Source organism: Peromyscus californicus, unplaced genomic scaffold, assembly GCF_007827085.1.
Source record: "Peromyscus californicus insignis strain IS unplaced genomic scaffold, ASM782708v3 Scaffold_10__1_contigs__length_136768540, whole genome shotgun sequence".
NCBI lineage: Eukaryota > Metazoa > Chordata > Mammalia > Rodentia > Cricetidae > Peromyscus > Peromyscus californicus.
In genome coordinates this window covers 14,596,279-14,611,523 of record NW_026294391.1, presented here as the reverse complement: position 1 = coordinate 14,611,523, position 15,245 = coordinate 14,596,279, and the positions used below count along the sequence as shown (strand labels likewise).

At 37.3% G+C, this 15,245-nt stretch overlaps 1 protein-coding gene across 1 annotated transcript; it reads right to left on the bottom strand.

Annotated features, from left to right (window-relative positions):
- Window positions 1-4,342: 4,342 nt before the first annotated feature.
- Window positions 4,343-9,743, bottom strand: LOC128118676 (protein S-Myc-like). The gene has a single exon (XM_052751525.1). The coding sequence runs from the start codon at window positions 6,651-6,653 to the stop codon at window positions 5,349-5,351; it is 1,305 nt and encodes a 434-aa protein (XP_052607485.1). The 5' UTR covers window positions 6,654-9,743; the 3' UTR covers window positions 4,343-5,348.
- Between the last annotated feature and the right edge of the window lie 5,502 nt (window positions 9,744-15,245).

Here is a 15,245-nt window from a genome sequence, read left to right as displayed (position 1 = left end):
TGTAGCTCTGCAGGAATTCCCCCAACAATATTAAGTTTCCATACTACCCCTCAAATGGCCCTTAATTTTAGTTGTCTCTCTCTGTATTCCCTCCTTCATCCCCCTCCTCTTGACTTGATCCTCCCATTCCACCCTCAGCCATCCATCCATTCATGACTATCCTATTTCCCTTTCTTAACAAGATCTATCTGTCGTTCTCCCCGCCTCCTGCTGTCCCTTACTCTATACCTACCTTCTGTGGTTCTACAGGTTGTAGCTTGATTATCATTGACTTATCAGCTAATATCCACATATAGGTGAATATATACCATATTGGACAAAATGTTTTTTATTATTGATTAAAAGGTTAGTTCCTGAGTCACATTTCTGGATCTAGAAGGATGTATTTATTATACTTGGAACTGCTTGAAAGCCATTAATCAGTAGCTATCTAAACCTAGCATCAAAAATCCTAAACTTCATATGGTTATTATATATAGCAGGAAGCTTTCTGGCCAATAATAAATCCACACTCTTCTGTTATACACACCACTGACCTGTTAGAGTCAGTACAAAGAGACCTATCAATCACCTGGTCAGAGTCAAAGACCCTAAGATAAAAAGGTTTATTTTACAGATTATAAAAATGGCCTTAACTTTGCCATGTGTAAAGGTCAGTGTAATGGTCTCACTGTTCATTGCCAACTCTCACCCCCTGAGAGAATTCTCTGCCTTGCATTTCACAATAAGCACTGTCTACTTGCTACACTATATTCTGTGATGCTGCTGATCTTTTGATGTTCATCACAAGGACAGGGCAGATATGAAGAGTCTGGACCAAAGTCCTCTTGATACTATGATGAGTAATAAAGTTGAAATAGCAATAAACAAAAGAATAAAATTTCAGTACCAGACAGAATCATCTCTGAATTTCATAACACCTTTAAAGAATGAATGCCAATGCTGCTCAAACCTTTCCATAAATAAAAAGCAGGTGTTAGCCTGATATTAAAACTGAATTACCATAAACAAGAAATGAAGACTACAGACCATATTTCTTAATGAATATATAGCCAATAAAATACTTAAAAAGCAAACTGAAAAATATATTTTTAGAAAATCGCATATTATGATAAAGTTAGCTTCAATCCAGCAAGCAAGCAAGTTTCAATATACACAAATAAATAAAAACGTACAATGTATAAATAGTATGAGGGGAAAAACACTATCATTTCAATGAATTGAGAGAAAAGACTTTCACCAAAATACAACAGCTTCTCATGATAAAAATAAGATTTTAGGAATTAAAGGATCATAACTCAAATTAATGAATGCTACATGTGATGTACTTATAAAATCATGATACTAAGTGGAAGACAATTGAAACTATAACCCAGGGACGAAGATGAATATAGATTGACTCTATGCTTATTCAATAGTGTTTAAATTTCTACTCAATGTTTAGGGGACCCCCAGGGAGTGAGACCGGGACCTGTCCTTAGTGCATGAGCCAGCTTTAATGGAACCTAGTGCCTATGCTGAGACACTTTGCTCAGCCTTGGTGCAGGGAGGAGGGGACTGGACCTGCCTCAGCTGAATGTACCAGGCTCTGCTGACTTCCCAGGGGAGACCTTGCCTTGGAGGAGATGGGAATGGGGGGTGAGTTGGGGAGGGGAACTCTGGGAGGTAGGAGGAGGGAGGACAGGGGAATCCGTGGTTGATATGTAAAATGAATAGAAAATCTCTTAATAAAAGGAAAAAAATTGCTAACACAATGTAAGGCATTCAGAGGCAGCTCAATAAAGCTGGGGATAAAGCCTTAAAAAAAAAAGCCTCAATGAACATGGTTGAACAAGAAAGAAAAATTTTCTACTCAAAACAGTAAGAGAAGGAAATGAAAATAATTCTTATATCAAAGTAGGCAGTCAAATTACTTCTGTTTACAAAATGACAAGATTTTACACTTTAAAGACTCAAATGTATGACTTTTAGATTCAATAAACTTACTCAGCAAGGTAGCTGTATATAAAATCAAAATGTTTTTCAATATACTAAGTGTGAACTTTGAATGAGAATACCCCTATATGCTCAAATTCAAATGCTTGGTCCCCAGTTGGTGGAACTGTTTGGGGAGGGTTAGGTGTGCCCTTGTTGGAATAGATGGCTTTGAGGTTTCAAAGGCCAATGCCATTTCCAGTTAGCCCTCTCTCTGCCTCATGCTTATAGATAAGGATGTAATATTTCAGCTAGTGCCCCAGATCTATGCTTACCTGTCTGCTGTTGTGCCTCCTGCCATGATGATCATGGACTCACCCTCTAAAACTGTAAAGCCCCAAATAAATTCTTCCTTCTATAGGTAGCCATGATCATGATGTCTTATCACACCAATAGAAAAATAGTGAAGACACTAAGTACTAATGTTCTGAGAAACACATCAGAAAAAACCACATTCATAGTTCCAAATCTATATAGGAATGTAACTAACCAAGGGTGTAGAAAACTCTGGAATGAAAATTTTAAAGCACAGAAGAAGGAAACTGAAGTAGATGTTATAAAATAAAAAGATATTGTATGCTCATGAATTAGCAAATTAATATTAAATGGCAATATTAACAAATATGATGTACAGATTGAATGTAATCACTGTCAAAATTCCAATGATATTCTTCACAGAAATAGAAAGAAAAAACAAACAAAAAACAAACTCCTAAAATTCATGTGAAAGCATAAAAGACTGTGAGGTCAATGTTATCCTGAAAGGAATAAAAGCAATGTTGACTATATCACAAAACCTGATTTGAAATTATACTACAGAGGCAAAGTAGGAAAATCTTCATAGTCCTTGCACAAAAACAGGCACATAGACTAACTGAGTAGATGAGATAATCAATAAATAAACCCATGCAGCTACAAATAGCTGGTTTTGACAAAAGTTGCTTAAACATAGCCTCTACAACAATTAAATGCTGTGAAAACTGGATATTCATATGTGGAAGACTCAACCTTGAGACCTCTCTCTTATTCTATACAATATTCAAAATAATGAATGTCTTTAATATGTGTGTAGGAACTTTGAAAGTAGTATAGGAAAATACATTAAGATATAACACACAACTCTCTGAATAAGTCTCCAATAGCTCAAGAATGCACTAGAATGGGCAAATAGGATTCCATCCAATTCAAAAGCACAGCAACCAATTTACCAGAGTCTATGGATAACCTATAAAGTGAGAGAAATTTCTGCCAACTGTTCTTCTAACAGAATATTTAATCAATAATATGTAAAGAGGTCAAGTAGCTAAACACTGAAAAATAAGCAATCCTATCAATAAATGGGCCAATGAATTGAACAGATGGTTCTCTGTAAGTAGAGAAGGCCATAAATCCATAGCCATTGCAGAAATTCAAATCAAAACTACATTGACATTCTACCTCACTTCAGTTAACATATTACCAACAAAATAACATGTAGCAAACATTACTAAACATTGATTACACTTTCAACAGTAATGTAAATTAGTTCATATACTGTGTGTGTGTGTTCAAAAGAACCAAACTTTCCATTAAGAACATATATCTGAATCCTCATGTTCATTGTTGTACTGTTCAAAAAAGCCAAGTCCTGGAATTGTCCTAGCTTAACACCAATAAGTAAATGGATAAAGAAAGTGTGATAGTATATTCATGTATGAAATTCTCAAACAATAAATATAAAAATCAAAAATAAATCCAACCATGAAAAATAACACCTTAGAGAAAGCATATAAAAGAGATAAAATTATCTATATGAAATAAAAAAGATAGACACACATACACAATGAAGTATATTCAGCCATACAATGAATGAAGTTATATCATTGGTATGAAAATGGAAATTGTAATGCTAAACAAATAAGCTACTTCAGATAAGCATCAGGTTTTCTGTCATATGTAGAACACAGATTTGAAAAGACAGAAATACAGAATGGCAACTACTGTATGGGGAAAGGACCAAGAAAGGGTGAAGGATGTTAAATATTAATATTGTACTTTGTATCCATATATGAAAATGATATAATGAATCCATTATTTGGTATGGTTAATATACATTAAAAATATTGAAAGCCTGCATAAGTTCAATTAAGTAGAGAAAAGAATATCTGAACTTGAACATGGTTATGTGATCATATTTTCACACACGAATAGTGAAAAAGGAAGACTCAAGGAAGAACAGATTTCTGAGACATAAGATCTTCTTGAGACCATTATAAGATCAAACATCTGGCTCAGTGACCTACCTGAGGAAGGCGAAGGGTATATTAAACCTATTCAGTGGACTACAGCAGGAAATTCCCCACATTTTAGGAAATCCATGAATCTGCAAGTACAAGAGGAGTTTATTTCAAATGGATCTGACCAAGAGAGAACCTCTTTACAGCATATTATGATTAAGTAACCAAAAGTGCACATCAGAGAAATAATATTAAAATCTGTGAAACAGAAACGCCAAGTCACATTTAAGGGCAAACTAATTAGTGGAAAAGCATTTCTGTTACCAGAAAATTTCTTTTAAAAAAATCATTCAATTGATATTTATTTCATAATAACATGAGGTATTTCAAAGTGTACGTATTTTGTAGAAATTAAACACACAACTTTGCATTTATCCATTTCTACACATCACACATGAACCAATACACTAACAGAAAGACAGAGAATATACATATACATATATAATTTCTTTAAAAACTTTCTTAGTTCAAAAAAGTGATAAAGTCATATCTACTAAAAACCTTCACTCTTCATCTTCATATGTAAACATAATTATCAAATTTAGTTACGTATCAGCTTCATACTAAAGTACACAGTGTAAGAATTAGTACAGTACATAACAGAGATTGACAGTATATTTGTATACAAAACATGCTCCTCAAACATTGAGGTGTTATCACGACACTAAGTGTGAACTTCCAGTGTAAGAATGACCTCTTGGTGGGCAAGTTTATGGAATTTACAGAAATGTTCCCCCCAGGGACATCAAATGGGGACTCCCTTTCTGTGGCATCTATTGGAATGTAATCACTCCTGGAAAAAGGAGAAGTAACTCTGGAAACTTGGAGTAAACATGACTTTAATAGCCTTCCAAGGTTCCCAACTATCCTGAACTTTCATGGCCATCACCGAGGTTAGAGGAAAGAAAGAAGTCACCTAGCATCCTATTCCTAGACTTTCCAAGGCCCCACTAGAACTCCATGATTTGCCCCCTATCCAGCTCCAAACTTGACAAGGGACCAATATGAAGGTAAACCAACATTCTTAATGTCAACACAATAGGTTTTTTTTCAAGTCAACATGTGCAAAACATCAGTGACTGTCCATTTAAGAAATATTTAGTATGTCTCAGAGTGTTTGATTTTCTTCAGCAACTGTTGTTTTCTTGCGTGCAATTTCTCCCTTTCCACCAGCAGCTTGTACTCATCAGCCTGCAGAGTGTGGATGTACTCAGTGGCCTTTTTCAGGATGACCACCTTGGCGGCCTTCTCATTGTGCACCAGCTCAGGCACAAGGTCCCTGAGGTTCAGGAAGCTGGAGCGCAAATTGTCACGGCGTTGGCGCTCCATCATGTTGTGGTTGCGGCGACGCTCATTGTCCACCAAGTCTGAGTTGCGGGGACCCAATCTCGTAGGCTTCAGCGGGAGGACGCACTTGAGGGGCCTTAGTGAAGCCTTGCTCTTGACTTTCTTGCGCGGCGGCGCGTCCTCGCTGTCCACATAGGGCAACGGTGGCGCGGCGTAGTTGTGCTGCTCATGAATGAGGACACAGCGCTTGAGGATCAGCTCGCTGGACTGCACGCACCGGGAGCCCAGCGCTGCGTTCCCAGGACACGCCGCGGTGGGGAGCCTGGTGACAGTATTGGAGGACTGTGTCTCCTCCACCGTGACCACATCGATTTCCTCTTCATCTTCCTCCTCAGTACCTGAGTTGCTCAGGATGTCCCTTCTGGAGGTGCTGAAGGCCTGGTGGCCCCTACGGATGATTGTAGTGCGGGCAGTGCCGGCATTGGCGGGGATGGCCGGTACCCGCACCCTCTTGCGCTTATTCGCCGGGAAGAAGACCACAGCAGGGTTCACACACTCCGAGTCCAGGTGGGCGAGCTCCGTGAGCCAGGAGGCTTTCCCACGCCCCACACTTGCTGTTCCGCTGCGCGCGTGGCCCGCGGAGCTGGCGGCGGCTGCCGCTCCAGGGGCGGAGGTGCTGGGGCCGGCCGCCAGGGACCCACAGCCATCCGGCAGCTTCTCGCTTACCGCACTCTCCAGCTTCTCCCGGGAGGAGAAGCCACTCCACATGCAGTCCTGAAGAATGATCGGGTTGCTGGTGAGGCCGCCGAGTCCTCCCAGGCCAAAAACATCCTCCTCGGCCGGGTTACCCCATAGGTCGGCCTCAGGCAGCAGCATCTCGGTGGCCCAGTTCCCTGGCTCCAGGCTGTGCTCCGCCAAGGCACGGCTGGGTGACAACCGAGGCGTAGGCAACAGGTCAAACTTCTTCCAGATGTCCTCCCCCGGAGGCGTCGAGTTGGGACCGCCAAAGTAAACGTCATCTTCTTCCGGATAGAAGCAGGGCTTCAGCGAGTCAAACTCCAGGTCTGAGTTCTTGCAGATCATCCCGGGCATGGTGGATGTAGTGCAGCTGAGCATCCGTTAGTCTCCGGCTGGTGACTAAACACTTCTTACTTCTCAGCTCTTTTTAAATGTAGGGGTGCTTCCGTCCCCTGGGGGTCACACAGGGTGTAGGACTCAACCAACCTGCAACACTCTCCAGGACTACCGGAGGATCCAATCCGAGGCTTTTCTGTGCTGGATCTCCGGTGGGCTTTAGGGACAGACGGGTCCTCCTGGTGGCTGCAGTTTGATTGCCCTTGTGCCTAACTAGGGCTGTCCTGGCTCCAACCCAGTTCTAAGGAGCATCTTCCCGGGAGCATCGTGTCCTGGTCCTGTGCCTTCCTCCCCCACCCTCCTTTGAATCCACCCACCAGGTCCAGACAGATGATTATCACTTCATGTGAAACTTTCAAGGACAGAGGGCACTGATGATGCCTTTCCAATCCCCAAAGAAAACAACTTTCCATTGAGATTAGTATACACAGCAAGATTACCCTCCATAATAAAAGGAGAGATATGATCTCAGAAAAGCATAAATTGTGGGAATGCAGGACCACCAGATGAGCATTAAGGAGGTGTTTATGGAAACCTCCACTCAGAAGAGGAAGAAACATAGGTACAAACATGACTGCTCCTGAAGGAAAATATCCCATTATAGGAGTACACACACAAATGAGAAAAGGAAAGGAATCAAACATTACCAGTAGTACAGAACATAAAATGTGTAAAATGAGAGGAAGAAATGAGCTCAGAATATTTGAAACAAGAAGAATTAAATTATAGTTATTACCCACTTATTACAATGAGCATAATAATCCTAATTCTCCAATTAAAAGACACAGAGAATCTACTTGGGATAAGACACATTCCAGAAGTATGTTGTTTACAAGAAAATAATCTCTCTGCAAAGAAACAAACTGAGTGAAAATATGGAAAATGATAATCCAAGCAAATATAATCAAGCAGGAGTAGTCATAATCATAACCATCAAAATAGACTTTAAGACACAAAAAAGTCACTCTATGCTGAACAAAAGTAGAATTCATAAAGAAGATATAACTAAGGGTTAGAAAGTAATAAGTTGCTTGCCTGGCATGTGCAGGGATCTGAATTTGATCTCAGCACCATAAAAAGAAGCTAGACTATAAATGTATGTGCTCCCAATGCTGATATCCCTAATTTTATAAAACCACAACTAGTCATAAGGCCTCATTAAATAATAGTAGGTTACTTCAATATCCTGATTCAAATATATTCATTGAAAACAGCAGAGAGATCTTCAAAAACCAAACATTAGCTAAAAAATGTCAGAATATATATGAAGTAAGATGACCTAAAGAGACATCTACATAATATTCAGTTCAACAGCTGCAGAATACACTTTTGATTATCAGCATATTATTCTAACAAGCACCATGTATTAAGCCTCAGAGAAATTATTATTGAATTAAAATATAATAATTCATTACATCATATATAACATCAATGGAATTAAAATAAATCAATAGCAAAAGCGCCTGAATACTCTCTTCACAACTGTGGTTAGACAACATAGTGGTTCACGATTGGTGAGTTATTGAAGAAATCAAAGAAGAAATGATAAAATTCTTCTAATCAAATGAAAAGTCTATATTAGTAATATAGAGATATTTTAAATAAATACTTGAAAGGTATCCCAAGAACTTATAAAGACAAGGCCCAAACCAAATTCCAAATCAGTATAAGAGAAATAATAAATAGTACAGCCAAAATAAATGAAATAGAAACAAAAAGAACAGTAAAAAGTTTAATTTTTAAAAGATGGTTATTAGAAAAAGATAAAGAGAACCATTTTATTAAATTTATTAGTAGAAAGGGAGAAAAAGAACAAATAAGTGAAACTAGTTTTAAAAACTAATAACAGATATCATTGAAATTCTGAGGATCATTAGAGACTATTTTGTTGAATTACATGTAAAAACATTGGGAAAAATACAAGTGGATACACATGCTATAAAAATTGAACCAAAAGCATAACTAATCAATCAGTACCAAGTAGTGATACTGAAGCTGTAGTAATAAGTTTTTCCACACAGAAAAAAGCAAGACTAGATGGATTCCCTGCTGCTCTTTAGAGAAGGAATGATACCAATGTTCCTCGAAATGAATCTATAAAGTAGGAAGAGAAACATCACATCAAAGGTCATCCTGTGAAGTCAATGTCTGTATTACTAAAACTTGGAAAAAATGCAACCCAAAAGTAACTTGTTCTAGTACCTCTAAGAAACAAAAATACATCATTTCTCAACAAAACACTTTTAAATAGAATTTCAAAGTACATTAAAAATGTCATTCACCTTGATCAAATAGGTTTCAGTTCAAGAATGTGTGAATAGTTCAATATAAGTATAGCAGGAAATGTAATGCAGCTCACAAATAGAATCAAATGTAAAAAATACATGATCATATCAATAGGCATATGAAAATCCTTTTGTTTAATTAAATATCCCTTCACAAAAAAGCCACAAATAAAGTATATATAGCAGGATTGCATCTCTACATAACAAGGTCATTATAAAACAAATCCATAAGCCAGCATACATACTGAACGGGGTAAAACTGAGATGTTGAAATTCACACAGAAGCAAAAAGACTCCACATAGACAAAGCAATGTAATGAAATTAAAGAGACGGCCCAGAAAAAAAATACATTTTTGGCAAACTGATTCTCAGTAACTGTAGCAAAAACATCTCTTGAAGAAAGGACATTCTTTTTAACACAGTGTGCTGGGAACACAAGTTATCTGCATGTACAGGAGAGAATCAAGGCTCCCGTGCCTCCTCTTGTACAAATTCCGTTCCAAATTAATGTGATTTTAAAAATTAAGATTCAAAATCTTAAAAGTGCATAAAAACATGAGGGAAATAATCCAAGAGAGATGCATATGTAATGATTTCCTGAATAGAGTGTCAATAGCTCATAATACAAGCAAGAGTTGATAAACAGGATTATAACATAGTAAAAATCTCTGCAAAGAAAAGGAATCAACAGAGTTAAGAGATAATTAAAGCTAATTGTCAGCTTCACAGAATCCAGAATCAACTGTAAGATGCACCTCTCTGGGCATGCCTGTGAAGCTTCTATTTTCTTTCTTTCTTTCTTTTTTAAATTAATTTAATTTTACATATCAGTCACAGATTCCCCTGTCCTCCCTCCTCCCGCCCCCACCTTCCCCCAATCCACCCCTCATTCCTACCTCCTCCAAGGCAAGGACTCCCCTGGGGATTCAGCTTAGCCTGGTCGATTCAGTTGAGGCAGGTCCAGTCCCCTCCTCCCTTCACCTAGGCTGAGCAAAGTGTCCCAGCATAGGCCCTACATTACAAAAAGCCAGCTCATGCACTAAGGACAGGTCCCAGTCCTACTGCCTGGGGGCCTCCTAAATAGTTCAAGCTAATCGACTGTCTCACTTATCCATTCTTAAAATACAGTCTTTTTAAAATGATTTATTCTTTGAGAATTTCATGCATGTATACAATGTATTTCAATCATATTTACTTCCCACTCCTCTCCTCGCCTCAAACTCTTCCTAGATCTTCCTCTACATCACTCTCCCTATTTTATGTCCTCATCTTACAATCTCCTATAACTGAAGCTCCAGAGGATCCCAAACCTCCTCTAGACATGCATGCCCATGGCTTACACACATTGACACATACACATACATACACATAAATGTGCAGTAAAAATAAATCTTTAAAACAAATCAGATTTTTCTCTTGCAAGTAGCAAATTAGAATTGATACTATTTTAAGAGGACACAAAGTTGGGTGAGTAGGGAAGAGAGGATGGACCTGAGAGGAGTTAGAAGAGGGGTGAATATGACCAAACTACATTACATGAAATTCTTAAAAAACTAGCAAAAATACTTTCATACCGATAGTAAGAAAATAAGGTTATTTCTGTTTAAATGGAGGCTAGATGAAGAAAGAAGGAAGAATGGAAATAATAGAAGAAAGAAATGACATGAAAGATTGATAGAAAGAAAGATAAAAAGATAGAAAGAAAGAAAGAAAGAAAGAAAGAAAGAAAGATAGATAGATAGATAGATAGATAGATAGATAGATAGATAGATAGATAGATAGATAATGCAGAGGGAAATCCATTATACTATCACTTTTACTTCTAAAGTCCAGGACCTATATCACAAGTTTATGACGTGGCCATTATGTGTAGTGGAAAGGAGCAAGTGATTATATTCATTTTGTAAGACTTTTTGTTAAATTAACACCACAAAACTTATTTCTATGTTTATTACACATTTGCCTTTGATTCTAAGTAATACAAGAACTGATTTATCCTACAACTTGGGAGAAAGTTTGATAATCTCCACTGAATGGGTTAAAACAGAACGTAAAACTACAAAATACTAGTTTAAGTCTGAGTTCTAAGTATGATAAATACAACGATAAATAACGTGCTGTTTTTCTCTAATTTCCCAAGGTGAATTTCAGTACAAAAGCTTTTTTGTCATAACAGTTTATTTCAAGAAAGGAAAGGCCACTTATAACAACTATTTATTTTAAGTATAGGAAACAAATAAGTCTTAACATAAAACTCCTAATTTCCACTGAAAGTTATGAATTGACCTGGATTAAATAATGTCAACTGCATATCTAGTGTCTTAAATCTGTATCACATGAATTCTCAAAGAATCTCTTATCTATCATCTTTCTTTTTCTTTCTCTCTTTCATTATTTCCATTCTTCTTTCATCATCTAGTCTCCATTTAAACATTATAAATAGCCTTATCTTTCTTATGATCAGTACAAAAGTATTTTTGTATTCTTTCAGAATTTCATAGTGTCTTTGAGACATCGTGTCTTCTAGTGTCTTAAATCTTAAGTCACATAAAATGCGTTCCATTTGCTCTTGTCAGAAAGAGTTAGGCCAATCTAAGGGTGACACACAGTACCACTCTACTTGACATTCATGATAACCATTTGGTATTCAGGGTGGGAAAGGTCAAATACTGCTTAGTAGCAGAAATTCAAAATTAATCAGTTCCAAGGGGACCAGAGCTAATAGAATTACTTATTCCACTTTTGGACCTATGTTGTGCAAAAAAAAAAAAAAAAATGTAGACTTCTAGCATTCACTAAAAGTTTCAAGACAAAACTGGTATGCTGAATTTCTGGAATTCACAGAACATAAAAACATTGCATGCATTGTAATGATGCTTAAACATGGGCAAAGTATAATGGTTATCAAAACAGTTTTGTGTAGCATTCTTAAGCCTTGTAGTGTATTTTGTGAAGCCTTGTCTCTCCTTTTTGGACAGGGTCTATATAGCTCAGGCTGGTTTTGAATTCACCGCCCTCCTACTCTACCTCTCAAGTACCCGGATTACAAGTGTGTACCACTGCACCCAGAAAGATCATATCTTTTTAGTACAACTAATCTTACACACCTTCTATCTTTTCTTGAGCCAGGGTGTCATGTATCTCAGGGTGGCCTGAAATTTGTTACATAGCTAAGGATGACACTGATTTCTGATCTTTCTGTCTGCACTTCAGGTCTTAGGTTACACTTTTTTAAAACTCTGTTTAAAATAATTTTTTTATCATGGACTATAGGATGAGGATTACTAAAAGTGAATGATGCTTACTATCCTTAAGTTTTAGAATCACCTGCAAAAACCTCTATTCTGTTTAAGGTCATTTGTAAGATATTGAATAACTCACCTCATTAGATTAGTCTAGTGGTCAGATGTGTCCTCATTTAACTGTTTTAGGTAATTTGTAGCCTTTACAATTTCACCTTTAATGGCAAGTTGTTAAAACTTGTTTAAATCAATTTTCTAGTATCAGACTCTTCAATGAGAAGGAACAAGAGATGAACTCTATAAAATTTAGCTCCCTCTCTTCCCAGAAAACCCAAAACCTCTCTTAAAATGCAAAGGCACTCTCCTTTTCTTAGATCACAGGTTAGCCAGCTTTTTGTGTTTGTGTTTAGAATACAGAAGTGAACATTCCAGACTTTGTGGACTATTCAGTCTCTATTGTAAATACTCAATTTTTGCCACTACAGTGGGAAGCTGCCTTAAACAGTATGTCATTAAAAATGAAGGAGGAGCCGGGCAGTGGTGGCGCACGCCTTTAATCCCAGCACTCGGGAGGCAGAGCCAGGCGGATCTCTGTGAGTTCGAGGCCAGCCTGGGCTACCAAGTGAGTTCCAGGAAAGGCGCAAAGCTACACAGAGAAACCCTGCCTCGAAAAACCAAAAAAAAAAAAAAAAAAAAAAAAAAAAAAAAAAAAAAAAAAAAAAATGAAGGAGGAGCTCAAAGTTGCCCCATAGGGCAGCTGGCTGAGCCTGCCTTAGAACTAATGTAGTGTTATGAGTCACGTTGAAGAAACTAGTGTCTAGTTGGATATTATTCTTTGCATGGTATATGTTCATTGAAATTTTGTACTTAAAATCAGGAAAGGAAGAGAAATAAAAGTGTCCCGAGTCCAGCATTCCCCTCACATCACTGAGCTATCTACCTTAGGCCCTGTGGTAGGAAAATCTTCACTAACACATGTGTATTTACACATACACTACCAGTGCTATACTGTCCTAATTTCAGATGAGAGCAGGCCATGATCTGCTGCTATACTGGGAAATAAACAAAGAACAAATCCTGCATTCATCAATTCAAATGTTGCATGTCTAGTGAGCAGAAACCTCAGACATGGACCCTGAAGTCAATTTTCTTTATCATTATTTAGTTTGTTCTGGTGACATCCAATTTCCTTAGCAATTATAAAAATGTTCCCAAAGTCAACAATTAAACAGGTACTCAGTCATGTTAAATAAGTGCCAGTTTCATTTACAAGCCCTTTTGAAAGGGAATACCCACTGTGGTTGTAACAGAGAATAAACACTATTAATATATTAATTATTCTTGTTATTATTGTGGTAAAAATAGCATGAAATCTACCTTTTAAGCAAATTCCAGAGAACAATGTAGAATTGATAACTATTGGCACAAAATTGTGCCAAAGACCTGCAGAACTTACTCAACCTGTATAACAGAAGCTTTGCCGTCTTCAGAAACATTTTCCATTTATCCCTCCCCTCAGACAATAGGAATCGTTTTTCTGCTCTTTGCTCTTATAAGTCAGAATACTTAAAACCATTTCTGTAAATGAAATCATGCAGCAATTTTACCAGGGTGACCGGTTTATGTTGTTTAACAAAATGTCCTCAAAATTTACCTGTTTTCTTACATGAGAAAAAGATCAAGTATAAGAAAAGGCAAATATCCAGGATGCTGGTTAGAGACCACCACCAGTGAGGACGAAATGAGCCCTCTAGGGCACATAATTGAGCCAAATTTAACCAACTGCTTAGAGTAGTTTCAAGGTATTAGTAAAAACTTACAGAAGAGACTTTTTCCCTTTTAAAACAGAAGAAGGTTGTCAAGACGTAGACACAGGGGAGGAGAGATAGCTTAGTGGGGAGAGGCCTGACAACCCGGATTCCATCCCTAGACCCCACAAGTTAGCAGGAGACTTCTATTCTGATTTCTATGTGCGCACACACATGCACATGCAGAAACATACACACATCAAATAAATGTATTTTATTTATAATAAATAAATAAATTTTAATAAATAAAATAATTTAATTAAACTTTAAAAGACATAGCTGTAGGCAACAGCTTCATGAATAATATTCTAAGAATTTAAGCAATAACAGCAGGAATTAACAAGTGATACTAGGTCCAGCAAAAAAATATCTGTACAACAAATCTACAAAATTAAAGAAAATTTTTTTCAACTCTTCATGTACCAAAGAATAAGCTTCTGCCATGATACTCTGTTCCACCACAGCCAACAAAATGACGCAGTTCGCAAAATATGAACTCAAACCTATGAAGGTTTTTCCTCCTTTGTAGTTGCTTTTTGAGGTATTAGTCCCAACAATAGTAACAGAAGCCATAGTATACAGCAAAACTCCACAAATTGTTACAGAAAAAAATCATTTGACAAAGTAAAAAATCTATTCATCACAGGTAAGATATCTTATGAATATAGATGTAAGTGATGTCCATAATATACTGGTACATCAAATATAACAATTTATTAAAAATAATTACATAACATTGTCATGTACAGTTTATCGAGGTACAAAAGGCTTCTACCATAGGTTTTGTGGGGTTTTTTTGGGGGGGGTTGTTTTGTTATTTTCAGACAGGGTTTCTCTGTGTAGCCCTGGCTGTCCTGGAACTGGCTCTGTAGACCAGGCTGGCCTCGAACTCACAGAGATCTGCCTGCCTCTGCCTGACAAGTGCTGGGATTAAAGGCATGTGCTACCACAGCCCAGCAAAGGTTTTAATTAATGAAAGTCATTACATTCCACCATCAAGAAATCATATAATCAGTATCATATATCAGTAAAATCATATATCATTAAAGAAAAAACATATTTGACAAAACCCAGCAGACATTAGTGATATAATCTCACATTAAGCTAGCAATAAAAACTTCCTCTCCAACCTGGTAAGCATACCTAAAAGTTCATGTATTTAACACCAAACCTAATGGTCAAAAGTTCACATGAAGATTGGGAGAAAAGCAAGGATGTCTACTCTTACAGTCTTCAAC

Excerpts from the sequence above, each read along its gene's own strand:
- LOC128118676 (XM_052751525.1), bottom strand. The coding sequence starts at position 6,653 with ATGCTCAGCTGCACTACATCCACCATGCCCGGGATGATCTGCAAGAAC.